General features: G+C 67.5%; 1 protein-coding gene across 4 annotated transcripts; it reads right to left on the bottom strand.

The window, feature by feature from the left end:
• Positions 1 to 609: 609 nt before the first annotated feature.
• On the bottom strand, positions 610 to 25,117 carry CEP170B (centrosomal protein 170B). 4 transcript variants are annotated; one of them, XM_070775862.1, is made up of 19 exons: positions 24,960 to 25,117; positions 22,584 to 22,715; positions 15,610 to 15,699; positions 14,457 to 14,535; positions 13,620 to 13,678; positions 12,123 to 12,261; positions 11,462 to 11,566; positions 10,878 to 11,354; positions 9,843 to 10,561; positions 9,595 to 9,765; positions 8,858 to 8,948; positions 6,956 to 8,704; positions 5,280 to 5,523; positions 3,782 to 3,995; positions 3,419 to 3,562; positions 3,238 to 3,326; positions 2,771 to 2,864; positions 2,561 to 2,612; positions 610 to 2,399 (listed from the first exon to the last, which is right to left on the bottom strand). In XM_070775862.1, exons 2-19 carry the CDS (start codon positions 22,698 to 22,700, stop codon positions 2,164 to 2,166), a joined length of 4,869 nt encoding a protein of 1,622 aa, XP_070631963.1. In that variant the 5' UTR covers positions 22,701 to 22,715; positions 24,960 to 25,117; the 3' UTR covers positions 610 to 2,163. The 4 variants fall into 4 exon arrangements, with proteins under 4 accessions (XP_070631963.1, XP_070631966.1, XP_070631964.1 ...); XM_070775865.1 differs by having other exon boundaries at positions 5,280 to 5,418; XM_070775863.1 differs by having other exon boundaries at positions 3,782 to 3,941; positions 24,960 to 25,116.
• Between the last annotated feature and the right edge of the window lie 2,878 nt (positions 25,118 to 27,995).

Below are 27,995 nucleotides of genomic sequence, written 5' to 3'. Positions count from 1 at the left end.
CTCTGGTCACCTTGTCCCTCTTGCCTCTGTCCGTCTTGCCTCCCTGTAGGTGGGCACATATGGCTCCTGGGCGGGAAGGTCAGCAAGTAAGGTCAGACAGCCCTCTGAGCCATAAAAAAGGGGACGGACTGGGAGCAGCAGACGCCCAGCACCAGGGGCCTGCGTCACTCCTGGGCTCTGTCTACAGGCAGGACCCACTGTGAAGGGTGCCCTTGGACGCTGCGTCACTGAATGGCTTGAATAACGTTTTATCCAAAGCAAACCTCAGACACTTCCCAGCTTTGCTTTCTCACCTAGGTCGCCCTCTGGTGGCAGCATGTCTGCACTGCAGTGCGCCTGACTTGCAGATCAAAACGGATTTTCCAGACCAGGAAGGGAGAAGGAAATGGGAATCTACTCCAGTGTTCTTGCCTGGAGAACCCTGTGGACAGAGGAGCCTGGAGGGCTGCCTAGGGTCGCACAGAGTTGGACACGACTGAAGCGACGCAGCAGCAGCAGCAGCAGACCAGAAAGGGAGACCCTGGCGTGAACCTCCCGGGTTGCACGGGGCCCCCTCCCTCCCCAAACACCACCACTGGAGAAATGAGGCCACGGTGCCGGACACCAGCATGCTGCCACATGATAGAAGAATGATTTATTAGAACATATTCCATGACAAATCATATAAAATAACCATTTTTTGAGAGACATCCATAAGACCACCTGAGGACAAACGCACAGAGGTGCCTCCAAGAAGCCAGACAAATAAGTTACCGATCCCAGGGTGAAGGCGGGAGGGCAGAGGAGCGTGGACTCATGAACAGAAACACTGTGCAGCGATCACCACGGGGTGGGGGTGCAGGGGTGGACGGCCAGTGCTCGCTTCCGGGGGGACAGCCGTGTGGGCATGCGGGGGGAGGGGCACCAGGACCAGCACCTCCTCCGTGCGGACACAGCAGGCTCGCGGCGGGGCTGGGCGGGGCCCCACTGCACGCACACACGTACACGTCGGGGAGGGGCACAGGGCGCCACGTCAGCCAGACGGAAAGACACGCGTCACCCCCACGCGGCCCAGACCCGCTCCCACTGGCCTGGGGGCCCGCCTCAGGGACCCACCCCCAGCACCCGCCTCCCTGCTCGCCATTGACATCAGTGCAGACGCCAGGCGGGGCGGGCGCACCCCCACCCCAGGATGGTCCTGGCGGGGCGGCCGCACGCCCACCCGCCACAGCCAATGGGCTCTTTGGCTTAGAGGCTCCAGACACACCAGCCCCCCAGGAAGGAGGGGCCGCACTCTGCTGCCTGGCTCGTTCCCAGCTGAGAGGATCCTGAGAAATGAACTGTTCCTGGGGGGCTGCCCCCATCCCCCACCCCCCAGCGCACGGAGGCCTGAGGGGCACCCGGTTAATGCCCACAGCGTCCAGAGGACGGGGGAGGGTGCGCAGTCCAGGGAGCTTCTGGAAGCCCGGGGTTCTGGCCACTTTGGTCAACTGCTCACCTCACCTGGTGGTTCACCTGAACCCCAGGAGCCCAGGACAGGGCCTGCCACCCTCCCTGGACGAGCCTGGGCCTGCCGTGAGTGCAGACGCGCTCCTGGCGTGTGCGTGGCTGTGTGCGTGGCCACCTGGCCCACACGCTGAGTTTGGCAGTTACGTTGGCACCAAAGGCTCGCAGCAGTGGGGTCCCTGCCCCAAATGTCCCCGCGGGCTGCACCCCTGCCTGGGTCACTGGCCTCTGCCCAGCCCGAGAGCTGGGGCATCACGGGGCACACCCGCCCCCCAGCCCTGTGTTTGGCACTGAGAGCCCGCATTGCCCAGCTCCCCCTCCCCCAGCTGGTCCCGGCCAGCACAGAGGGCCCGGCAGGAAACGGGTGTCCCCTAGCCCACGAGGGGGACGGGGCCCTTCCAGGCTGGGGAGGGGCATGGCTGCGATGGCACAATGACTCTTTCCTCGAAGCTAAAGACACGACGACGGGGATGGAGGGGCGCTGACACGCGGCAGGATGCTGGCCCTCGGCGGCGGCTGGGCCAGGAGGCCAGCAGGGCGGGTGGGGGCGGGGGGAGCTGAGGAGGGGGCCTGGGCACCCACCCACGGGGTTATGGCACGTGTAGGGGTCTTCGTGGTGACCTGTCCGAGCCAGAGGAGGCCACATGGGTGGGTGGAGTGCGGGGGAGGCCCCGCCACCTAGATCAGGAACCTCTCAGCGTCCGGGAGGAAGTCAGGGCGGAAGGGGGGGTCGGGGAGGCCGGGGGTCCCGCAGCTCGTTCGCTGCGGGAAGCTCCGGGGCGGCAGGGCTGAGGAGGGTGAGCACAGGCCTGGGGCGGCTGGCCGGGCTCTCCCGACCTGGGCCGAGCCCACAGGGCCGCGGTTTCCGGTTAGCAGGTCCAGGTTCCCGCTGGGGTCCACGATGGCATTGATAACTGGGGAGGGTGTGGAGCGTCAGGCCGCTCGGAGACCCTGCCCTGCCACCGGGCCCACCCTCCGGGGGTCCTTCCAGCCAGTTAGCCATGGGTTTGGGTCAGGCCACACCAAGGCCCCCGGCAGCCCTCCCCCAGCCCCTCCAGGTCGGGGCCTCACCCACCTTCCAGCTGCTTCTGCACACGCCTCAGCTCCTTGAGGATGGAACTGATCTCCTAGAGGCGGGACAACAAAGAGGAGGTGGAGCAGCCCGACCCTTCCTCATGGACCGGGGTTGGGGAGGAGCTGGGGTCCCGGGCTTCGGTGACTTCCCCTGGTCTCCCCAGAGCCAAGAGGGCTGGGGGGTGGGCTGGGGACCGGGGGTGGCCCTCACCTTATTGGACGTCTTCAGGATGGGCACCTCGTTCTCGGCATTGATCCCGGCCTCCAAGTCCTCCCACGCTCGCCCTGAATTCTGGAAGAGGATCCTGTCCCCGAAGGGGTGGGGGCGGGAGCAGGCAGAGGACGGTGACTGCAGGGCCCCTCACAGACCCTCCCAGGCCACCCCGCCAGCCACAGAGAGGCCCACGCCATCCCCCACTGGGCACAAGGGGAAACTGAGGCCTGGAGCAGGACCCGGGCTCGTGGCACCAGCGTCCTCTCTCTGCGCCTGTCATGGGGAGGGCTGGGAGGAGGGCAGGGCAGGCCACTTGGGGGCCTGTGCCTGCAGACGCCCAGCTCGGTCGTGGCTCACAGGCGCGTGTCTGTACCCGTGTCCGGGGCCCAGGCTGGGCGTCCACCAAGCAGCGGTAGCTCCCTGGCCCCTCCCCCGGGGGGGGGTGGGACTGTGGGACGACTCACTTCATCTTCTCAGCGAGGTGCTCCGTGTTCTCGCGGATGGCCTGGGACAGCTGGGACACCGGGTTCAGCATGAGGTTATCGAAGATCACCTGTGGGGACCCGGGCGTCAGCACGGCGCCCGCTGCCCCGGGGGCCCCGCCCCTCCACGCCCCGAGGGGCTCCCTGGGCGCGGTGCGCCTGCCTCCTCGCGGTTCCGGGGCCGAGTCTTATTGGCCAGGGCGTCCTCACAGCGGTCGTTCATGTTCTGGTCCAGGTCCCGAGGGCCCAGGGAGCCGGGCGGCACCTTCTGGAAGTTGAGGCTGGCCTCGGGGATGCGCTGCACCAGCTGCAGAGGGGAGCAGGGGAGTGGCCCACGCCCGCCGCGCCACGGGCAGAACAGGCCACAGCGCCAGCTGCTCGGGGTCCCTGCCTCCCCTCCCCCAGGAAGGCCAGTCCTGGGCCTGGTGATCTCAGGGCGGTGAGGGTCCCTGTTGAGAGATCCCAGCCGCGACCCCCGAGCCCTGTCTGCGAGGGGCGTGGAGGGGCCGCCAAGAGCCAGGCTCACCTCCTCGCGGGCAGAGATGGTGGAGGCAGGAGTGCTGGGCACGTTGTTGAGGGAGGGGCTGCGGGCGGGCCCCGGGGAGCCTGGGGAGTCACCGTCGCCAGCCACATCGTGGATCTCACGGGCCAGGGTGGCCACATCCTTCACCAGCGTCTGGCTCAGCCTGCAGCCCGTGGGAGAGAAGGCGGGTCCCTGTGGGCTCCTCCCAGGCCTGGCCCTGTCAGGGGAGACGCTGGGGACAGGAGCCGGCGGGGTGGGGGGGGCGGGACGTGGTCCCCTAGGCAGGGGCGGGAGACCCCACCAAGAGGCGGCCGCTGGGTGAGGGGCAGGGCACAGAGCCTCCAGCACCAGCAGCAGCAGAGGGACAGGACCAAGCTGGGAGCCTCGGGGAGAGGTGGGCAGAGATACCCCCAGGCCCTGGCCATGTCCCCCTCTCCTGTGGCCACTACGACCACAAGGGCCCTGCTCCACAGGACACAGAGGTGGGGTCACCAACAAGGGTCAGGGGAAGGCCGGCCCAGAGAGGCCAGGGACCTCCCCACAGGACAGCAGGGCCAAGTCACAGGCCCTGGCGCCAGCCGAGACCCCTCGTCCCCTCTGCCCTAAGGAGGGAAAGGCCGGGGGCCCGCGAAGACCCCAGGCTAGAGCCACACCTCCATCCCCTGCGCTGGGCACCGCGCCCGGCGCTGCTCAAGCCCCCAGCTAGGCGCAGGGTGGGGGGCCACTGTCCACCATCGTTCCCGTCTCTCCCAGTGGAGGGGCTCTGACCTCTGGCCCCCACAGCCCCCCAACATCAAGCTCACCCCAGAGGCCAGGTCCACCCACCGAGGCCAGGGCACCCCCAGCAGACCTCCAGGCCCGTTCATTCTCAGTGGCCGGCACAGCACTGACCGCCACCCAGTCAAAGGCCACTCTGTCTCTCTGGCACCTCTGCACTATCCTCTCAGCGCCTGACTGGGAGGCACCCTCCACTGAACGATTGCACGAAGGGACTCGTCTTCAGTAAAAAGTTTGTAAAGACCTTCCTTGTGCCCGAGGTTCCTCCCCACACCCTTACGGGCAGATCTGCAGTCATCCACCCACCCACCCACCCACCAAACTGTCAACTCTCCATCAACTCACCAGTCCATCCAGCCACCTACCACCCACCTTCTATCCAACCACCCACCAACCATCATCCATCCATCCCTCCAATCCATCCATCCAACTGTCCACCCTCCATCAATTCACCTGTCCACCCAACCATCATCCATCCATCCCTCCATCCATCCACCCAACTCTCCACTCTCCATCAATTCATTTATCCCCCATCCGTCATCCATTCGTCCATCTAACCATCCATCATCTAATGACCTACCCAGCGATTTATAATCCATCCATCCATCCTTCCAAACATCCATCACCCATCTACCCATCATCCACCCATCTGATTCCCAGCTGCCCACCCACTTGCATGGCATTTCTGAACTGCCAGCCCATCCCCAGGAGAGGCGCCCCTCACCTGGCAATCTCCGCAATCTCGGCCGTCTGCACAATGAAACCGTAGGGATCGGGCTCTTCACCCTCGTCATCCGTGTCCCGGAGGCCAGGGGCCCTCGGTCGCGCCCGGCCGGAGCCGCCAGCCCGTGGGGTCTGCGTGGCTGTTGAGGCATGGGAGCGTGTGTGTTTAGGGGAGCCGTGGTGGGAGCCATACTCCTCCTCAGAAGTAGATGTGCAATCGGAGCCCTGTTGCCGGCGACGCGTGTCTCGGGTGAGTGAGTTGGTTCCAGAAGCAAGAACAGAACAGAGCAGCATTCAGCGCCCGCGGCTGCCCCCAGGCTTCCAGGCGAGGGCCCGGAGCGGCAGGGTGAGCCGAGCTGCAGCTGGCGCCCCCGCACCCAGAAGCCCTTCGGCTGAAGCGCCAGCAGACCCCCCCGCCGGCTCAGAGGCACGTGCCTGGACGGGCAGCTGGGTGTGTCCAAGGGCCCTCGAGAAGCAGCCCAGGGTGGCGGCTGGTCAGCAGTGGGCACAGGCTGTATTTTGTCTGGGGGGTGGGTCTGTGCCCACCGGATGGGAACCAGTGCCCTTGGCGGCAGAGAAGTGGTGCCCACAGACACCCTGCTGCTGCTGCTGCTGCTGTGTCACCTCAGTCATGTCCAACTCTGTGCGACCCCATAGACGGCAGCCCACCAGGCTCCCCTGTCCCTGGGATTCTCCAGGCAAGAACACTGGAGTGGGTTGCCATTTCCTTCTCCAATGCATGCAAGTGAAAAGTGAAAGTGAAGTCGCTCAGTCGTGTCCGACTCTTCACGACCCCATGGACTGCAGCCTACCAGGCTCCTCCACCCATGGGATTTTCCAGGCAAGAGTACTGGAGTGGGGTGCCATTGCCTTCTCCGGACAGACACCCTAGGTGAGGGTAAATCTCTCCACGTAGATCAGCCGTGGCCCTGGGCTGGACCGCGCGGATGGCCTCGCACAGCCCCTGGATCCCAAGGGGATCCCAAGCTCAGCTGCCGCAGCCCCCCTTACACCTGCCAGCCCATCCATCTATCGTAGCCCATCCTTGGCCACCCTGGCGCTGAATCCCCGAGGCAGCTGCACACACACACAGAACCAGGAGGGCAGGGGCCAAGCAGGTGTGGCCCCCAGCCCGCAGCCATCCTGGCTCCACCCGCTCCCTTACCCCTCACCCCCTGCTAGCCACTGCTGCCTTGGCCCCCAGCAGACCTGCAGGCAGGAGGGGCTCTAAGTCGGCAGGCAGGTACTGGCAGGGCCGGGGCCGGGCAGTGAGTAAACAGCAGAGCTGACACCTCCAACCAGTTCACTCAGGACGGTCAGCCTCTGCGGGCGGGGGTCCATGCTGGCAGGAGGCCAGCTCCGGGGCCACAGCGGCCAGCCCTCCCCACTGCAGCCATGGGGTCCCCAGGAGGGAGTGGGTGGACCCAGCCCTCCACCTGCGGGCCCCTCCACTCAGGAGACGGGTGGGGCTTCCTGCGTGCTCAGGACGGCCGGGGCAGCGGAAGGCCCGTTGCCCTGCACACCCGGCTGGGGGCCCGCACATCTGCTGAGGGGAAGGGGGTTCCTCCAGGGCCAGCACTGGGCCTGACACCTGCGGCCAGGCTGCCGCACAGGAGGCTGCCAACACACCGCCCGTGCTGACCGGGCCCGGGAACACCCGCCCGCTCCTGGACTCACTGGGTGATGAGTAGCGGGCGCTTCCTGGGCGGGCCCTGCTGAAGGGCTGGCGGGGGACCGCAGCGGCGTTGGTAGCCTTCCTGGCAGTGGGCCGAGCCTCGGCCATCGTGGTGGGCTTGCGTCCAGGGCAATACAGCTCGACGCTGCGGCCGGAGAAGCCGGCGCGGGTGGGGGCCGCCTCTGAGTCACTGGGCCCCGTGAAGGAGCCAGCCCGCTTCCGGGGCATGGCCAGGATGTCCAGGCGGGACAGCTTCTTGGCCTGCTCGGCCGCCGGCCGCCCCGCGGGCTCCTGGTTGGCCGGGGGCCCCCGTTCACCGTCTGCTGCTTCTGTGTCCGAGGCGTCCCCCAGCCGGGCCCGCCTCAGCCGGGAGGCCCGTGTGGCCCGCGGGGTGGACAGGCTGTTGGAGCGGGTCAGTGCCTGCTGCGACTTCTGGACGCCAGCTGAGCCTCGGCCTTGCTCCTCCCGGGCAGCGGTGGTCGGGGGCGGTGGGGCCATGGGTTTCCGGCGCGTCCCTGGCCGAGCTGCCCCCGTGGCCCCAGGGGTCTCGTGGTCAGAAGTGACCGTGTCAGCACTGGGCGGGTGCGCAAGGCTGGAGTCGCGGTCCTCGGCGGGCCAGTCCGGGGACCCCCGGGGGCCGTGGCCACGCCGTGCGGCCAGGCGTCTTGCCGGCTCTCCATGGCCCGTGTCCACTGGGCCCAGAGGGCGACGCTGCTTCTCCGAGAGCCGCTCGCGGGCGCTGCTCAGGCTGACGCCCCCCAGGTCCTGTGCCGCTGGCGGGGATGGCGGCTTCTCCCTCTGCAGCCCCGAGGGCTGGGAGCCGGTTGGGCTGGGCCCATTCTTGCCACTGAGCAGGCTGACGGTGCTGGCTGTGTCCACGTCAGAATCCCCAGACAGGGAGTCCTCTGGCGGCCCAGGGGCGCTGCCCACCCCCCCCTCCGGCTCCTCAAAGGATTTGGAGAGCAGTCGGGCCTCCAAGGCGGCCAGCGCCGTCTCAGTCTCCTTTAAGATCAGGTGGGTGTCCTGAGAGTGAAGGTCCATGCGTGCGGCCCGAGTGGTGGCCAGGTCCTGCAGGAGGGGGTGGCTGGGGATCTGGGGCAGCTGGCCGGGCACCGCGGGGCCGCTGGCCGGCTCCTTGGTGAAGCTTTCCTGCCGGACAAACGCCAAGGCCTCCTTGGTGGGTGCTGGGGCAGGGCCCTCAAGCTCTGGGGGCTTCCCTGTGGTCTGCAGCTGGATGACCATCCTCCCGCTGGTGCTGACGTACTTGCTGTCATGGGCGGGGGCGGGGGCGGGGGCGGGGGCGCTGGGCTGGGCCCGCCCCGGGCCCTCCACCTGCCCGGGAGCCACAGGGGCCTTCCTAGGGAGGGCCGCGTCTGCGCTTGGGTCACTGATGAAGAAAGAGGTGGGGGCTGGCTCCCCAGGGCCCCTCGGTGAGCGCCGGCCCCTCGTCCACGCCGGCCCTTCCTGGGGGCTCCTGCGTCTTTCCTCCTGGGGGCCCCCGCCCGGCTCGGGGCCCGGCCCACCGTCTGAGCCGCTGGCATCACTGAGGCTGTCAGGCTCCAGGTCCTCCTGGCCTAAGAGGAGGCCGGCCTGTTCGCTGCCCACCTCTGGGGGCCCAGGACCACTCCTCCTGGCCACCTCGGGGCCGGCGGGGCTGTCCGCCCTGTCACTGGGCAGCTGCGGGAGCAGCCGCCGTGGCCGCATTGGCGGGATCCCCTCCAGCTCCGCGGCTCTGTGCCCAGGGCCGTCCTCTGCGGAGACAAGGGGGCCAGCTGGAGCGGATGCTGCCCCAGGCCCCCCAAGCACACAGGGAGCTAGCCCTCCTCCGGCGGCAACGCGTGCCCACCCATCCAGTCAGCGGCCTGAGGCCACCCTCTTGCCACAGCAACGCTGGAGCCACTTACCTGACAGGCCTGGATCTGAGTAGCTGTCGGCCAGGCTGGCCCAGCGGGACACCCACTTCTGACCCCCGGGGGAGCCTGGTACCGGGAGGCCCTAGGAGGGGAGGGCAGATGGGCATGAGGCGGGGAGAAGCTGGAGCAACACAGGGCGGTCCAGAGGCGGTGGAGGGTGAAGCATCCCAGCCCGACACCCGGCCCCCACACCTTCCCCGTGCCTGCCCGGTCCCCCCAGAGAAGCAGCTGGGAGGTCCCCTGTGGTCCCGCCCAGCCCGACACCTGGCCCCCACACCTTCCCCGTGCCTGCCCGGTTCCCCCAGAGAAGCAGCTGGGAGGTCCCCTGTGGTCCCGCCCAGCCCGACACCCGGCCCCCACACCTTCCCCGTGCCTGCCCGGTTCGCCCAGAGAAGCAGCTGGGAGGTCCCCTGTGGTCCCGCCTGGCTCGCAGGACCCTGACCCGACCACCCACATTTCAACCTGGTCCAGTGGCCCAGAGGTCAGCAGGTAGGCTCTGCTGTGTCCCTTAGACTCAGCCAAGCCCTGCTCTGAGGACACGTGCACCCAGGCCCCAACTTGACTCAGGGTCCCAGGCCTGGACCTCTCAGCCCTGGTGGGCACTGGAGCCTGGAGCCCGCAGCTTATGCAGGACCAGGACCAGGGACCCAGTGCCCAGGACCTCGGCCAGGTGCTGCCCTCTCCCTGCCCAGTTCCTCCCTGGGCAGCGTCTGGGCTCAGCCCCACACCTGCAGCTCCACCTGGGGGGTCACGCCCGCGGGCCGGGAGGCAAACTCCTGCAGCAGGGCCATTCGATGGGCCATCCCGTCTCCAAGCTCCTCTCTGTCCCCTCTGATGACTGGGCGGAAGGCGGCCGAGGATGCTCTGGAGAGTTCAGGGGACTCTAGGACCCCAAAGACCTGCCGGGAGGGACAGGCAACCGCGGTCAGAGCCTGTGCCCAGGCCGGGCCCCCCAGCCCTGCTCCCCGCACGGCACCTGGTCAATCATCTTGCGGGCCTCCTCCACCTCCTGGTCCTGTGCGTCCGTCTCGATGGTGTAGGTCCCTGCGTCGCTGAGGCTGTCGTCTTCCTCCTGCTTGCGGGCCTTCGTCACCTGGGGGTCGGCGGGCGGGGGCGGCGGAGGGGAGGAGGCTGCGGGGCTGGCCCCACGGGGCGTCAGGGGCGCGGGCAGCGTGGGGGGCACTTTCTCGGGGCCCGGCCGGGCTGCCGGGGAGCTGTCCCGCAGACACTGGGCTGCAAAGTCCTGGGCCAGGCGGGAGCGCCGCCCCACGCTGCCAAAGGGGCGGGCGGCGGCCCGGGTGGCTGGCGAGGGGCTGCCCAGCCGCTCCTCCGTCTTCTCCCGCTTGAGCGAGCCAGCCCGCTGTGGCCCTGAACTGCTGCCAGTCCCTCGGGCTGGGGCGGGGGCAGCCGGGCGGTCCCTGTCGGCCGGCCCAGGGCCGCGGCGCCGGTCGAGCCGGGGGTCCCCAGGGGGCGTGTGCGTGAAGGACTGGGAGCGCTTCTTTCGGGGTGTGTCCTCGTCGAAGAACTCGATGACGAAGGCCTGCTGGTTGTGCAGCAGCTCCTGGGGGTCCCGCTTGATCTGTCTCTGCAGCCGCGCCTGCTCCCCGCTGGCCTCCGCGGGGACCCCGGGGGCCCCGGCCACCTTGGCCAGGGGGTCCTCTGAGTCGCTCTGGGTGCCGTCCTCATGCTTGTGACCTGCGGGGAGGGACCCAACGGGTGGGATGCAGGGAAAGGCACACAGGACCCCTGTGGTCCCAGAGGTGGAGCACAGCGCCCCCCAACCTGCCTCGGGGAGCCCTGACCCCTGTGGTCCCAGAGGCGGAGCACGGCGCCCCCCTACCCGCCCCACGGAGCCCTGTACACGCGGTCCAGAGGGGCAGCAAGGACACGCGGGGCAGCCCCGCACGGGCAGGCAGATGCGCTGGGGGGACGAGGCCCGGGGGCCAGGGCAGGTGGCTCCCAGGACAGGCAGATGCGTGGGGGGGACGAGGCCCAGTGGCCAGGGCCTCACCCTTCAGGGTGCGTGCGTGCACCGGCAGGTCACTCTTGGTGCTGTGCCGGTCGTCGCCGGGGCCGGCCCGGGGCAGCAGGCTCGGGTCATTCTGCACCAGCCAGTCGGCCACCTTGGTCTCGGCCGAGACCACCTCCACAGGCGTGGCCTCCTTGCCTGGGGGCCGCCGCTGGCGCAGGAACTTGGTGACGTGGTCCTTGATCTTCAGCTTGCCGGGGCTGCAGTCGTCAAACTCGATGGTGAAGCAGGCATGGCTCTGCACGGGGCCCGCCCCGCCCCCGCCGGGCTCCGCGTCCCTGGTGGGCGCCTCATGCACTGGAGCCTCTGGGGGCCGCGGGGGCGGCGTCTCCTTGGTGGGGATCTCGAAGTAGCTGGGCTCCCGCCGGAAGGAGTAGATCTGAGGCTCCGAAGGGGCCCGGAAGCCGGCCGGCGTCCCCGTGAGATCACCGTCCTGCTGAGCCAGGTCCTTGGGCCGCTCTGGGGTGGGAGGGACGCGGGCTCAGGACCACAGGCAGTACTGTCAGCTCTGCTGCCCCCCATGGCCGAGAAGGCACCCCGGGCCTAGGCTACCCCCCAGGCCTCACCCGGGCAGGGCTCGTCCTGGTGCCGGTCCTCAGGTAGGCTGCCCCCATCGTCTTCCCCCCACCAGGAGGGCTGCCCATACAGCGGGGTGCGGTAGGTGGCCGCCTCTGCAGAGGAAGAGAGTTTGACCCTGGGTCACACGGCCCCATCACCAACAGGAGGGGAGACCCGCAGCTGGGGAAGATGCTGGGGTCTGGGGTCTGCGGGGGGCCCTGGCATTGCCTCCCAGTTCGGACCTGCTGTCGCCCAGACCCTTGCCCATCCCGAGCCCCGTTTCTGCACCCATGGCGGCGATGAGAGCCTGTCCGCGGAGCGGCTGTTCCAGGGGAGGCATGTCCCCGGTTCCCGCCCTCTGCCTGATGGGTCATCCATCAGGCCTGCCTAGGGCTGGCCTCTCTCCCAGGCCCTGCTCTGGTTCTGGCCACAGATGAGTGAGCCAGGAGCTGAGGGCCCCTGCGGTCTGACTGGACCACATGGGTGCTGGGGCACACGGGGGGCAGAGCAAGTGGGTGAGTGGACAGGCGTGCCTATGGGGGCGCAGGAAGGCAGGCACACACGGGCGGGGTCGTCAGGGGTGGAGGTCAAAGACTAGCTCCTGGTGAGGGCTCAGGGCCCGGGTACTGCGTCCTGCCCCGCCCCCGCCCCGCAGCACCGCAGTCCTACCTGGCCCTGGTCTCCGGTCCCCCCGCTCTGGCCTGGGGGTCGAGGCCTCGCAGTAGGGTGCCTGTTCTGGCACAGCCTCAGCTCTCTTGGGCGCGGGGGTCTTGACGCTCACCTGCAGCTGGCTGGTGTACTTCTCGTGCTGTGGGCAGCAGCTGGGGTGAGGGGCGGGCCCGCTCCGCCCCATCCTGCCCCCGACGACAGCCCCGCCCCCGAGGCCACCCCCCAGGACAGCCCCGCCCCCCAAAGGACACCCCGCCCCTGGCCACTCCCCCAGGATAGCCCCGCCCCCGAGGCCAGCCCCGCCCCCGAGGCCACGCCTCCAGGACAGCCCCGCCCCCGAGGCCTCGCCTCAAGGACAGCCCCGCCTCCCCCGAAGCCACCGCCCCCCAGACAGCCCCGCCCCCTAAAGTACGCGCCACCCCCCCCACACAGGCCCGCCCCCGAGGTCAGCCCCACCCCCCCAGAACACCGCCCCCGCCCCCAGGACAGCCCCGCCCCCCAGGATAGCCCCGCCTCGCCCGGCCCCACAGAGAACGTCTCCCTCACCACCCCGCAACGGGCAGACACCTAAGACCTGCCCTGGACCACATGGGTGGTCCAGGCCATGGTCCGGGCCACACAGCTCGACGATGGGGGTCCTTAAGCTTCCAGGATGGAGTGGGCAGCAACCGTCAGAGGGGAACCACCACCCACAGACCCCTCGAGAGACACGGGTGGGATCAGTCCCCAAGAGCCGTGGGAGGTGGGGAGCAGTGCCTGCTGGTGCCCGTGCGTGTGGGTGTGGGTGTGTGTGTGCGTGTGTACACACGTGCCTGGATCGTGCCTGGTCCCCACACCTCCAGCTGAGCTCCATGGTGGTTGGACCCGGGCTCACTGGGGCCCCTGCCCCTCACTGGTCATGGGCCTCTGGGCAGGCCACCCACTCTCCCTGCACTGCCCACAGTTCCTTTGGAAAATAGGAGTGAGCCTCCCCCCACTCCTGTCGGGGCTCCTGGGTTGGGGTGTGCACAGGGTCCCCTGAGTCCGCTCCTTGACGCCCGCACAGCTGACCAAGAGGAAAGTGGGGGCTCCACCTGCTGTGACCCCCATACCCCAGCCCCAGCTGACGGAAGTGTGCCTGAGGGCACCCCCACCCAGGACCTTCCCCAAGGCTGCCCTCTGCCAGCCTCTGGCTACCCATCCCTGCCTGCCCCCACCCAGGAGGAGGGTCCTCCTGGTGCTCGAGATGCCAGGATGGTGGGTCCTCTTTCGGACCCCCCCTCCAGCTGGGCCCAGAAACCTCCTCTCAGGCTCCTCCAACGCCCTCCTCTGTGGCTGCGTCACGGCGGGGGAGGCGGGGAGGGGGGTGGCTATCTCCCCGCTGGCCAGACCAGGCCATCCGGCGGAGCAGGCCAGACCGGGCTGACTCACAGCACCGCGGCCCGGCAGCCAAGACGCCTCAGGGACGAGCAGCGGGAAGGGGGTGCCGGGGGCGGGGCCGGGCCGCGCAGCACTGACCCTTAGCGCCTCCTCCGGGACGCGGTGCTGCACACGCTCCAGCACGTACATGTTGGGATGTGGCAGCACGTTAAGGAGCACGGGCAGCAGCAAGGGCGGGCCAGGCCCGCGGACGGCACCCTCCACTGCCAGCGCGGTGGATGAGGAGGGCACACGGCCATGCGGGTGGACGCCGGCAGGCTCGCTCCCGCACACCCATCCTGTCCCGGGCACGTGTCCACACTGCAGGGGCTGCCTGCGGGCCGTGATGGCCCCGGTCATCGCACCCACGTGCCTGAGGGCTGCAGGGACACCCCCTCCTCCCCACGCACAGCCCAGGAGCCCAGGGGGCCCCGGAGGGCAGGCCACACGCGTCTCGCTCCGGCTCCCATCCCAGACCACCCTCAGCCCCGGCCTCCCAAGGCTCCACAGGTGGTGAGGGCTCAGTGGGGGCACCGAGGATGGGGGGGCAGGGGACGGGCTGCACTCCTGCCACGCGTATGGGTCGCCCCACCCCCCACGTTCTAAGCACAGAAGTCACTCCTGGGGTCCCCCAGCAACACCAGACCCTGGGTCCCAGGAAAGCTCATTCCTCAGGCCTGTGTGGGCACACACCGGTGGGCCGTCGAGTGGACAGAGGTGCCCATGGCCAGGCCGGAGCCCCACCCCAGGTTCATCCTGCTGCCTCTAACCCCCTGGGGCCCTGGCTGGGACCAAGGGGCTCCCACCTGCTTCCAGGATAACAGGGCGATGGTGGCCGTGGGGACAGTGGGGGGAGGGGAGGAGGGTGAGTGACACGGCACCCGTTGCCGTGGGGATGGAGGGGGCGGGGAGGAGGGTAAGCACCCGGAAGGATATCGTAGCCAAACCGGATGACGTCATTGAGCTTCAGCGTGACGTATCTCTGGTCTGGGATGCGCACGTCATTCACGAACGTCTGCGGGGAGGCAACAGGGTGCTGAGCCAGGGCACGTGGGGCCGTGAACCACCCAGCCCTCCTGTGCTGCTCGGGGCCGGGCACTGACCTCCAGCACAGGCACACCAGCGTCACTCCCCAAAGGGACCACAGGACAGATGGCTGGAAGGGAGGCCAAGGCGTGGGGTCCACCCAGCACCCAGGGACCCTGACACAGCCCTCGAGCACAGAGCCGTGACACCCTTGTGAAACGGACACACAGGGCCCCTGCCAGCCCCAGCACCTGAGGCCCTTGGGAGGCAGTCCCCAGACCTGCAGGGGGGCCCTGGGCAAGGCTGGCCAGGTTTTGCAGCCCCCTTCGGGCAGGGATGGTTCATCTGACTGGGGGGCCGAGGGAGAAGGGGTCTCAGGGGACAGACTCCAGCAGAGACCAAGACCCCAGGCTGGGGGCACTCAGAGGGGGATTGGGTGGGTGGGACTCAGCAACTGGTGGAGGCAGGGTGGGCCTGAGGGTGCTGCGGGACCCCCAGCTCAGGGTGGGGCGGGCGGGGGCAGGGTCTTCCTTGGCTGGAGGGAGGCTGGTGGTTTGCTTTCTTACTGAAACAGCCTCCAGGGCAGGGAACCAAACAGAAGGAACAAGACGCCCAGATAGACGCCGAACCCTGCGGAGGGCTCCTCCTGTCCTCCCTGACAGTCTCTGCCCACCCCCTCACTTGCTCCTGCAGCCAGGAACTTCCGCTTGGTCACCTCTCTGAACCTGCCACTCCCAACTCACAAAAGAGCTCAGATATGCCCCTAGGACGGGACACGCAGCATCCATCCATCTTAGGAGCCCATTTTCCAGCCTGCAGGAGGTCCCCAAACCTCCCATGCCCTCCTGAGGGCCTGACTCCCCTCCTCCCAGAAGGCAGCCCCTCCCAAGCCCAGAGGGAGGTCCTGGAGGACGATAGCGGGGCAGGGTGCCCAGCCAGGGTGACGGGTGAGGCCAGGGGGCGGGTGGGGCTGGTGGGAAGGGGCGGGGCCAAGGTGAGGGCGGGGCCATGGCGGGTGGGGCCTGTGGGAAGGGCGTGACCAGCACAGAAGCCCGGCACTCACCCCATTGAGGCTGCCCAGGTCCTTCACCCAGTGCTCGTCCCTGTCCTGGTCGTAGTTAATGACAGCATGCTGCTTGTCCACGCTGCGGGACTGGAGAGACACGGAGGCCCTCAGGTGGCCTCCCGGGAAGGGGACCCAGGGGAAGTGACCCCACAGGTGGCCCCGCATCCACCTGCCCCGACCAGATCACACCCCCACCAGGCCCTGGGCCTCGCAGCACAAAGGTCTCAGTCACGTCTCCACACCTCAGCGTGTGCCCCCCAGAAAGCCCATGCAGGCCGGACCCAGCCAGCCTGCCCAGCACCAAGGAGCCTCGGGTTCCTCCCGCCCCAGCGTGCTGCTTTGGGACCTCCCTCTGTAACCAGCGGGCACCAGCTGGCCAGCACCCACTGCCCTCCCCACCACTGCTCCTGGGGGAGCGTGGGAAGGGCTGGACATCCTCCGATGCTCCAGGACAGGCTGTTCACTCCCAAGGGCGGGGGGCCGGAGGAGGACGGGAGCCCAGAGGGAGGATCAAAGGGAGGGCTCGGGGGCTCGGGGAGCCCCGACCCCACCAGCCAATCCCACAGCGCAGGCCCCTCAGAGTGGTGGACACGCACACACATGCACGCGCACTTCCGCTGGCGTGCGCCCGGCTGGCACACCCTGAGTGTGCATCCTGCTGCCCAGGTGCCACATGAGCATGTGTACACGTGCCTCCGCCCTGGCCACCAGCTCACCAGGGCCCCGCCCAGCTCCCTCACGTGGTCAAGCGGCAGTCCCTCCACTCCTCGAGAGAGGCAGGGACGAGGTCACAGGGTCACGTTCTGCTCCATCAGGAAGCGCCAGCACAGGCTGTCCTGCCCAGCCAAGGGGCTGGGGTCTCAGCACAGCATCGCGGCCCGCCCCGCGGCCACGCCTCAGTGCCGGAGGCCCCTCAGGTCCAGGGGCAGCTGCATCCATCCTTGCACCGGGTGAGCCTGGCCGAGGTCCAGCCCCAGGTGAGACCGGCAGGACCAGCCACCAAGGGGCCCTGCCGCTCAGCCCTCCAGGAGTGCCCACGAGACACCCCACGTCCAGAGCACACTCGTAGGGCCCACGGGGCCCACGTGCTCCCTGCTGCCCAGGACAGGACCGCCCGGCCCTGGCCCAGCACCTGAGCTTCCATGTCACCACCCTCCAGGCTTCTCAGGTCTCACAGGTGAGGGCCCAGAGCCCTGCCCCGCCAGCGACCACCACTGGGAGCCACTTCTCTGAGGCTCTGCCCACCCAGCCCCTCCAGCATCATCCAGAAACGACCAGTTTCCAGGGGAGGCTCCAGCCCCCGCCCCCAGGACGGGAGCTCCCAGGGCTGGGCCTCCTCCCTACCCGGAGACGGGAGCACATGAGGGAGAGGCGGACGTGGGCTCCGGCTCAGCCCTGCCCGCATCCAAGGTCACGCAGCTTGGCAGGGGCACCAAGGCAGGACCTGGAAAGGAGACTTCAGTGGGCAGGCTCGTGGGGGCCACAGCCCTGGGCCTGTCCTGGATGCCGAGGCCGGCGCTGGCTGGGCCTGACGACACTGCTATGTGACGGCCCCCGAGTGGGTTGCTGGGCCCCCACCTCATCCTGCCACAGAGCCTCGGGCCCCTGGAGGGAGTGGGGGTGCAGGGGTTTCAAGGGCGGTGCAGAGTCCGCGGGGCCAGCTGGGGCCTCCCTGACGCAGAGCCTCCTGCCACAGCGCCCCAGCCCCCACTTGGGGGCTTCCCAGGGAGGACCACCGAGCTTCCTGGGCTCACATGGGCGGCGCGGGGGCAGGAGGCTCTGGCTCCCCAGGTAACGAGTCTCAGGTGAGCTGAGTCTGACTTTGAGACCTACTGCCCCGCACTCCAGTGTTCTTGCCTGGAGAATCCCAGGGACGGGGGAGCCTGGTGGGCTGCCGTGTATGGGGTCGCACAGAGTCGGACACAACTGACGTGACTTAGCAGCAGCAGCCCCGCACTTTTCACTTCTATGCACTGGAGAAGGAAATGGCAACCCACTCCAGTATTCTTGCCTGGAGAATCCCAGGGACAGAAGAGCCTAGTAGGCTGCCGTCTATGGGGTCGCACAGAGTCAGATACGACTGAAGCGACTTAGCAGCAGCAGCAGCAGCCCCTCACCCCAGGCCTGGTCTCTGCCCCGGCCCTAACTTTCTCAGCCAAAGTTGGCACCCGCAGCTAGACGGCTCCTGGCCACCCTGGCCGCGGCCTGTGCCCAGACACAGGCACCAGGTCCCCTACTGGACTCCCCACTGGGCCCCGAGGCAGCCCCTGCCAAGGCTTGGCCTGGTGGGGTGGTGGGTGGGGCCGGGGCGGGCACATGGGGGGCTCCGCCCCCTCCTCCAGGTGGCTTAGACAAGAACCAGCAGCTTCCAGGCATGCGCTCAGGCTCGCCTGCCCTCTCCCAGGCACATCATTGCCCCTGTGGGAGGCCCCACGGGTCAGGCACTCTTATGCCCTCTGGCTGGCCGGGCGTCAGGCCTCCCAGCACCGTGGGCCTGGGGAGAGGCTGCTGGAGGCTGCACGCTGGGGCGTGATGGGACTGGGCGGGGGGGTGGGTGGGGGAAGGGGGCTGCACCCGGCCCAAGGCCCAAGGGGTGGGCAGCAGGAGCGCACTCTGCCCCTCAGGCTCGCCGCCACCTTTGCTGAGGTGTGGCCCCTAGAGGGGCTTCTAGACCCGCCTTTCTGACCTGAACACCTCTCTTCCCTTTCCGAGCCTCAGACCCCACCTCCTGTACCCTCCCCTGGCTGCCTTCTGGGTGGGTCAAGTCCAGCCTGGCCAAACCCAATTTCTCCTCCTCGTCCACCTGGCCCTTCAGCCTCCCTCGGCACGGCCGCCACCCAAGATCCCCAGCTGCTCCGGCCATGCCCCAGGCCCCCGCCTTCCCGGTCAGCACCCCAGTCAGCCCAGCCCCGTCCAGCCCCACGGCCCCCAACCTGGCCCCGACCCTGCCTCTTCCGTTGAGCTTTCAGGGAGAAACATTCTCCCTGAACATTCTCCTCCCCACTGTGCCCCCACCAGCCTGCTGGCCAGAGCGCTGTGCAGGCTCTGGAGGTGCCCTGCCCACTCTGGGCCTGGGTCCTCTGCCCAGGACCACCCCTCCTTCGGTCTACCTTCCCTCTCCTGGCAAGATGCCCCGCCCTACCCACCTCCTGGCTCCCGGAACTTGGCACAGCCCCCCTCATTTGCACCCAGAGCCTGGGCTGCCCCTTCCAGTTCCCAGGCCCCTCCACTCCAGGCACAGCCCGGGCCACAGCCCCTCCCCAGACTGCAGGGACCCCAAGGACCCCCTGGGCCCAGGCAGGGAGGGGCCCCACATCCAGAACCCTCTCCCTCTGGGCCAATGCCCCAGGCCAGAGGCAACCCCACCCCACCGAGGCCAGCTTAGAGGCTGGAGGCCCACCCAGGAGGTGGGGAGGGGGTCTGGGACTTCAGACTTAAGAGGACCCAAAGCAGGGGGCATGGCAAGTGGAGTGGGTGGGTCACAGACCTGCAAAATAGACTAGAGAAGTTCCAGACACATGGACCTTTGGGAGAGAACCTAATTGTACTCCCTTTAAAACGGAGTAAAGACGGGCTTCCAAAATTCGGGCCTGACGCCCTCCATGGGTGGAAGCCCTGCCCGGAATCCAGCAGTGGCCAAAACCCTGGGCTCTGGGCACACCCTCCTGCCAGCTCACACCCAGCACCACCCAGCTGGGCCACAGCACCCACGGCCTGCCTGTGTGGGGTGTGTGTGCGCAGGGGCTCCCGGGCCGGGTCTCTGGGTAAGGACGGGAGCGGACGGAGCCCAGCTGACACCCTCCCAAGGGGTGAACGGGCGGAAGTGGAGAGGCCCTCTCGCCACAAACACACACAGGCGCTCTCTCACACACAGGCACATTCAACACACGCGTGGGTGCACCTACACGTCTGCGTGTGTACACGTGTGTGCACACGTAATGACACATGCCCTGCACCAGAGCCCGGGCCACGGGTGCAGCAGCCACAGCAGGAGGCCTGGGCCCGGGTCCCCACTCTCATCCCTTCTCAGGCCCAAGGGGAGCCAGGCTCAGCCTGGGAGCCATGCCCTGAGGTGCGTGGGGGACCAGTTGGAGAGTCTGGGGGCACCGAGGCCAGGCTGGGACACAGCGCCCCCGCCCAGGCCCCCCCCCACCGAGGCCCCTGCCTGGATGGCAGCACAGCCTCGGGGCAGCCCCCTGCTCCCCAGCCTTCCCCTCATTCCCCTCATTCCTTCCTCTGTCCCCCGAGAGGACCCCCCGTCTCCAGCAGCACCCTCAGGCTCCCGCTCCTCAGCTCTCATCATGTCACAACCCCTGTCCCAACCCCAGTGCCACCTTCTGTCTGTCTCCTGGGGGGTCATCTGTCTCCTCCCACATGTCTGTGGCAGGCCCAGCCCTGCCATGGGGACCCCAGGCTCCAGCGTAGGGTCAGTGACCATCACAAATGTGGGAATGGACGCAGAGGGCAGGCCTGGGTGCTCCAGGAAAACGCAGCTGGAAGAGGGTGAGGATGGGACGGGAGAGGGCAGCTGAGTGGAGGGGCTGGGACAGGCACGGGGGTGCCAGAGAGCTGGGGCAGGTGGGGACAGGCGGGGCCCCACAGAGGCCGCACAGTTGGGGGTAGGAGCGGCACTCAGGGACGCCCGAGGCGCAAGGTGGGGAGAGGGATGTCGGGGTTTGCCCTGGACACCCGGCGGGTCAGAGGATAAGGGGTCTGTTCAGCGGCAGCAGGCCAGAGCTGCCTGAGACACCCAGGAGCTGGGGACTCAGGGGGCTGGGGACAGGGCAGCGAGAGCCACCGTATGCATCACATGAGCAGAGCTGGGGACCGAGGCTGTGGGTGTGGACAGGGCCTCCAGGGAGAGGCCTCGTGCGCTCAGAGCCCAGGCTGAGGGGGAGCCACAGGGGCCGCCAGGCAGGAGCCAGGAGGCCAGGAGGCCTGGAGCTGCCCCCGGGGAAAAGCCAAAGGGAATCCCATCAGGATGGGGCAACTGAGGCCGGGCACTGGGGGGGACTCGGGCTGGGCAGTGGGGGTGGGGGGACTGAGGTCAGGCAGCGGTGTGCCGCTAGGAACTCCCTAGCAGGGGCTCTGGGCTTGCGGGTGAAGGGGGCCAGCAGGACCGCACAGCCCAGGAGACAAGGGCGTGGGGCGTCCTGAGTAAGGGGCCAGTGGGTGGAGCGGGCGGCGTTCCCACTTCACTCTCCAGCTACACAACCACCTGGAGCCTCAGTTTCCTTGTGTGACAGACACACGGCCACACCGCCCAGGACAGCCAAGGGCAGAAACGAGGGTGCCCCCAGGCCAGGAGCTGGCCCAGCATGAAGCTGGCCTGGCCCTGCACCCTGCTCAGGGCTCGACCACCAACTAGCCCAGAAACTAGGAGTCGGACCCCAGACTCACTCTGAGTGCCCAGCCCCCACTGCACCAGGAGTGTCTCCTCCAACGCTGGGGAAAAGAAGCAAGCAGAGTGAGGGCCTGGTGCGGGGACAGGGCCGGACAGGGGGAGAGGAGCAAGCGTGCCGGCCCCTAGCACCCCCAGGCCCCTGCAGGGCCCCCTGCCAGAGGCCCTCCTGGCCACCCCAGGGGGCCACACACTCGGTCACAGCAGGGAACACACAACCCCCTGCCAGGGATCAGGGCCAAAGGCAGCGACCCCTTAGATCTCTCACCAACTGACAGACAACAGGGGTCATGTCACACGCCAGCAGGGAGCCACCAGCCACATCCAGGCCTCGCGTCAGCCATCCCCGGAGGCACACTCTACGGCCTCTGCTTGTTTTATGTGGGCCTGAGACACAGTCTTTCCATTTCCCACGGTCAAAAAAAAAGACTCTTTCAGGACAGGTGAAGATAATACGAAATGGACATTTCACCGTCCACAGCAAAGTCTGACTGGCGCCCGCTGGACTGAGCACAGGGCTTCATGTCAACAGCAAAGGCGAGGGGCTGTGATGGAGGCATGGGACCCGCAAAGCCTCAACCGTGAACCCGGCCCTCTACAGAAAACACCTGCCCAGGCCTGCACAGAGCCTTCCAAAGGCAACTTCCAAAGGCAAGATGCGAAGAGGAAAAGGGAGAGGCTACTCGAGACCAGAGATACTGAAAAGACCGAACAAGCAAAGGCAGCAAGTCAGGGTCCTGCTGGGTCTGGAGGCGGGCAAATCATTAGAGAAGCCAGGGTGTCTGGACATGCACAGGCCTTGCACTTGCTGCCCGAGTGGACACACACTTGGCTGGGATCCTCAGCTGCAGCCCAAAGCCTCACGAATCCCAGGGAGAGAGGAGGCAGCACGCAGCACAGGGTCTCACCTGGTCCTAAGTGGGCCCCTGGTTGGACCGGGCGGTGCAGCCCACTGACACCTCCTGAGAGTCCCACGGTGGGACCTGTGGAGCTTGGCGGCCTTGGGGACAGGGGCCCAGGCCCCATGCCGGGGAGGGCTCGGGGCCGCGGGGAGCCCGACTTGGTGACAACCATTAGGGTGGGGGAACCCTGTGGACCCTACAGATCAGGTCTCCGGCCCCCCCGCCCTGCCCTCCCTGATCCTGGGAGCCAGACTCAGGAGCCAAGGTCAGCGCAACGCAAACTAGAGCCAGACGGAAATTCCTGATTGCCGAGCGCCTGGCGTCCTGGCCCTTGGTGCCCTGCCAGCCTCTCCAGCCCCCCCCGGGGGCACTGGGCTTCCCCTGGTCAGAGCCGGCCCTGTAGCCCCTGATTCCCAGCCCAGCTGGGGCCCCTGGGCGACGAGGATGTGCTCAGATCCGCTCTCAGGCGCCTTGCAAAGGCGGGCTTGACGCCTTCAGAGTCCGACGGCATCAGGACCTCCCATCGGAAGAGGCCCAGGCCCCTCACCCCTGAGCACACAGCCCACCCGAGACCCACGGGCCCACTGTGGGTCCAGGGCCCAGGCGGAGGCCCAGGCCTCCTCCCCGGGGGGCCCCCCGCCTCGGCCGGCGTGGGTGCCCACACTCACCTGCAGCATGAGCTCACACTCGTCTCGCCCCACGAAGATGAGCTCTCGGGGGAGCCGGTGGCGGGTGCCGCTGCTGCTCACCAGGAACCACGAGGTGACGCTCATCTTGGCGCTCATGAGGCCCGTCCGGCCCTGGGGGTGGGAGGAGTCATCAGAGAGGGGTCCCCCTGCCTGGGCCCTGGCCCCTGGGCACCCTGAAGGCCTGCGCAGAGCCTGCCCTACTGGGCCTCAAGCACCTTCACGGAGCCACCACTGCGACCCAGGCCAGCCCCTCCCGGACTGTGCCTGTCCTCCATGGACCCCCTCCCAGGCTAAGGTTCCCCCCTTATGCTCTGGCCCCATGTGTACCCTCTTCTCTGTCTGCGTGCCAGAGCCCAGGAGGGAGGTGGTGCTGTGGTGCCCAAGGTCCTGGGGGCAGATGTGGTCAGGGGGTGGTGGGACCCATGCCCGTTGCCCAGAGACGTGTCACCACCAGCACAAGTTCACAGACACACCCATGCCACACACGTGTGCACACAGCTTCCAAACACACTCGGAGCACCGCCCACAAGCTCCCGGGCCACGCTCCTGGAGCAGGCATGCACACACACAGGCGCCATCCTGGGCTCTGGGAGCCGCACACTGTCCCTGCATCGCGGGGCTTCCTTCCAGCCGGTTGGCAGGCGCCAAGGAGAGGAGCAGCTTGAGCAAAGGTGCCAGCAACACAGAGAAACAGGGGCGGCTGGCAGCGCTGGGGGCAGAGGTCCATCCAAGGCGGGGGGTGGGGAAGTGGGCACGCGAGCCCCTGGGGCTGGGCTGCAGGCAGAGGGACGGGCCAGGGCCCAGATGCTGGGTCACGCGTGCCTGGGAGTCCAGTGGCTGGCCCAGGAGCAGAGCAGACGCCCAGGAGGCCCAGGACTTGCTGTCACCCTGGTGCTAAGTCCAGGATGAAATGCAGCAGGCCTGTTCCAAAGTCACGCAGGAGCTCAGGACAGGAAGAGCAGACGGCTACACCCGGCTCAGGGTCTGAGCACATGTCGCACACCTGTGAGGCCAGCCCTGGAGGCCCCAGGCCCCTGACCTGACTCACTCTGTGCAGTGGGGACTAGGTGAGAGGTGAGACACTAACCAGGAAGAGACAGGAAGGTGCTGGCACCCTGGGGGAGCACCCCCAGGCCTCCTCCCTGCAACGCCCACACCGGAGCTCTGCCTGAGGCTCCTGAGAGCCAGGTCTCCACCATCGGTGAAGGCCCAAGTGAGCGTGTAATCCATGGCATCCCCATACCCCGTGCCACCTCGGCAAGCACGTGGGAAGACACACGAAATCCACCCGGAAGAAGGCCCGGCCGGCCAGAGCCCCTCATGCTGGGACCCCTGCCCTTCCTCAAGGTCCAGCCGGAGGGGCCGCCCCTGGAGGCCGGGGGGTGGGGACCTCCAAGCCCCTGCAGCCCTGGGGCATGCCCGCCCCATCACGGTGCTTCCCAGCCCCCACCCCGCCCAGCTCCCTCCCTCTGCCGTCACCTGCTACTAGGTCCCCATCAGCAGTTGGGAACGGAGACCCCACCCACAGAAGGCCACAGCCTCTGCTGGCAAAGGGAGGCCAAACCCCCAGAGCCCGGTGATGCGGCTGTGGCCGAGCCAGGCCGCCCCTGCCACTGCCAGCCCATCCCAAAAAGGCCCGGGCCTGGAGTGGTGGACGCTCCTCAGCAGCCTGCGGCCGGTTCGGAGCTGGGCTGGCCATCGTTGCTAGGAGGGAGAATAATAAACACCCCAAACTTGTCCCCTCGGCCGCCCCAGCCAGAAGGGCCACCCGCCCAGGGGTGCGGGGAGGAGGAGTCGCCCGGGGCAGGGGCTGGGAAGGGCTGGGAGCGGCGGCGGCGGCGGCGGGCGGCTGGAAGGGACAGACGGAACCGAGGCCGGGGCCGGGCCGGGAGAGGAGGCAGGGACGGCGGAGAGGCGGCGGCGGCGGCGGGGAAGGGAAACGAGGAGACAGAGAGGAGGAGGAAGGTGGAGGGAGGGGCCGTGGAGATGAGGCCAGGCCGGGAGGCGGCCGGCGGGAGCGCTGGGCCCGGAGGGGGAGGGGGCGGCGCCGGCTCTGAATCAGCGCCCGCCGCGGACGGCCGGGGCCCAGCCGGTGCCTGGGTGGGGACCCCTCTCTCCAGGCCGCGCACACGCGCGCTCGGCGGCCCCTCCCGGCCCGGCGCAGACCCGGGCCGCCTCCGCGGCGGCGGGGACCGGCCCGGCCAGGTGCGTCGGCAGCCCCCACCCTCGCGCCTTTGTCCGGCCCACTGGACCCCTCACCTCGGCCCCCTGCCCGCCGCCCACGCGGCCCCGGAGGCGCGCAGGTGCGCGCGAGGGGAGGCCCGGCCGCCGCGGGCGCAGATCGGCGCGTCTTACCTGCGGTTCAGCCCCGGCTCCGTCCCGGCTCGGCCCCGGCCCTCCCGCCCGGCCGGCCGAGCGCTGGGCGGGGCCGCCGCCTAGGACATGCCCGGCGCGGCCCGCACGCTCGCGGCAGCCCGGCGAGCCCACGGGCGGAGCGGCGCCGGGCTTCGGCGGCGGGTCCCTGACGTCCGCGGGCGCCCCGCCCCGGCCCGCCCCCGGCCCCGCCTCCGCCCCCCGGAAATCCAGGTCGGGGCGGCCCGGGGCGCCAGGTGCGCGCGGACCCCGCGCCCGCGCCCGCCCCGCCTCCGCCTCCCGGGCCGGCCGCCTCTCCCCCAGCCCCCTTGGGCTCCCAGACCCCTCCCCTCCGGCTCTGCGCCCCGCCTCGCCTCAGGGACCCGCCCCTGCGTACCGGGCGCAACCCGGTGCCCGCAGCCGCCCCACGTCCTGGCTCCGAGCCCGCGCGCGGTTAACGCTTAACCCAGCTCCGGGAGCCCGAAGCTCGAGCCGCACCCCCGGCCGCTCACCTTCGGCCCCGCCCGACCCAGTGAGGGCTGGAGGGCGAAGGAGGAGGTGGGGAGCCCCAGGGCGCGCCCCATCCTCGCGAGCCTCCCGCGCCCAACCCCAGGCGTTCTCTCGGAGGGCCGGGGGCCGGCGGGTCGCGGGCGCCTCCTCCGTCCCCCCCGGGGCGGGGCACGGGGTCCGGGAGAGAGTGCCCCCGGGCCGCTCGCCCCGCGCTGGGCGCTACCACAGAGGTGTCCGGTGTCCCAGGAGCTCCAGGCGGAGAGGGATTAACGGCGGGGGCAGACGCCGCAGTGAGGTTCGGCCCGTAGGCGTTCTCGCCTTCACGGTCTGGGCAGGCCTGGGCCGAGGGAGCAGGCGCGCGGCCAGAGCGAGGGAAGCCCTGGGAGCTGGGCTTCAGGGCCTGGGCGGCCGGAGCCGCGGAGGGTTCGTGGGGGCGACCGGGGCCCCCTGCTCGGCACACCCGGAGCTCCGGGGCCCGCCCCGTCCCGTCCCACGGTCTCTGGCCCCTGACAGAGCCAGGCCCTGACCTGTCGCTACGGTACAGAAGGGAGCGCCACGGCAGCTCTAGGGGAAACGCACCTGCAGAGGGAAGGGCGAGGAGGGTCCCAGCAGTGCGCCCGGCGGTGGGCGGCCCCACCTGTGCACGGCTCAGCAGAAGAAGGGAGCTCGCGCTGCGAGGGGACTTGAGGGGTCCAAGCGGGCAGGGGAAGGACCTGTGGCCAGGTGATCGGGGAGCTTGGGCTTCATCCCAAGGACAGAGTGGCGCCCAGGGAGTGCTTGATGCTAGCTGAGACCTGATCAGATGAGGGTTTCCGGGAGCTGCGGCTCCCGAAGAAGAGCGTGGTTGCGAGAACAAGACTGGGGGTCGGGGACGGGTAAGCGGTCAAGTGTCCAGTCCTAGCCCTGGAAGAGAAGAGGTGGGCAGAGGACTGGGCTGGGTGTTCTGGGTTTGCCCCTAGGCCCTCCTTCCTCCCTCCTCCCCGCCCTGTGCTCTGGGACAGCGACGGTGACCCCATCCCCCACTCTCCCCTGGCTTCCGGTGAGTTTGGACTCCAGCCCAGAAGCTGAAGAATTTCCCCAGTTTCCTCGTGGCTGGGCACACACCTGTCTTCTCTCTGAGGCCCCAGGACCTGCCCTGAGGCCCTTTGTACCCTCTTAGGGCTCTGGGAAAGGTCAGTTGTTTTCATTCCAATCCCAAAGAAAGGCAATGCCAAACAATGTTCAAACTACCACACAACTACACTCGTCTCACACGCTAGCAAAGTAATGCTCAAAATTTGCCAAGCTAGGCAGCCTTCAACAGTACGTGAACTGTGAACTTCCAGAAGTTCAAGCTGGATTCAGAAAAGGCAGAGGAACCAGAGGTCAAATTGCCAACATCTGTTGGATCATGGAGAAAGCAAGAAAGTTCCAGAAAAACATCTACTTCTGCTTTATTGACTACGCCAAAGCCTTTGACTGTGTGGCTCACAACAAACTGTGGAAAATTCTGAAAGAGATAGGAATACCAGACCACCCGACCTGCCTCCTGAGAAATCTCAGGACGTATGCAGGTTAGGAGGCAACAGTTAGAACTGGACATGGAACAGACTGGTTCCAAATCAGGAAAGGAGTATATCAAGGCTGTATATTGTTACCCTGCTTATTTAACTTATATGCAGAGTACATCATGAAAAACGCCGGGCTGCATGAAGCACAAGCTGGAATCAAGATTGCCGGGAGAAATATCAATAACCTCAGATTTGCAGATGACACTACCCTAATGGCAGAAAGCGAAGAAGAGCCTCTTGATAAAGTGAAAGAGGAGAGTGAAAAAATGGATGGAAAATGTTAAAACTTAATATTTAAAAAACCAAGATAAGATCATAGCATCTGGTCCCATCACTTCATGGCAAATAGATGGGGAAACAATGGAAACAGTGACAGACTTTATTCTGGGGGGCTCCAAAATCACTGCAGATGGTGATTGCAGCCATGAAATTAAAAGACACTTGCTCCTTGGAAGAAAAGCTATGACCAACCTAGAGAGCATATTAAAAAGCAGACATTGCTTTGCTAACAAAAGTCCATATAGTCAAAGCTATGGTTTTTCCAGTAGTCATGTACGGATGTGAGAGTTGGAGCATAAAGAAGGCTGCTGCTGCTAAGTCGCTTCAGTCGTGTCCGACTCTGTGCGACCCCATAGACGGCAGCCCACCAGCCTCCCCTGTCCCTGGGATTCTCAAGGCAAGAACACTGGAGTGGGTTGCCATTTCCTTCTCCAATAAAGAAAAAGAATTAATGCTTTTGAACTGTGGTGTTGGAGAAGACTCTTGAGAGTCCCTTGGACTGCAAGGAGATCTAACCAGTCAATCCTAAAGGAAACCAGTCCTGAATATTTATTGGAAGGACTGATGCTGAAGCTCCAATAATTTGGCCACCTGATGTGAAGCTGATTCGTTAGAAAAGACCCTGGTGCTGGGGAAGATTGAAGGCAGGAGGAAAAGGGAACGACAGAGGATGAGATGGTTGGATGGTATTCAACTCGAG

This window comes from Bos indicus, chromosome 21, assembly GCF_029378745.1.
Source record: "Bos indicus isolate NIAB-ARS_2022 breed Sahiwal x Tharparkar chromosome 21, NIAB-ARS_B.indTharparkar_mat_pri_1.0, whole genome shotgun sequence".
NCBI lineage: Eukaryota > Metazoa > Chordata > Mammalia > Artiodactyla > Bovidae > Bos > Bos indicus.
This window is presented reverse-complemented; position numbering and strand designations above follow the sequence as displayed.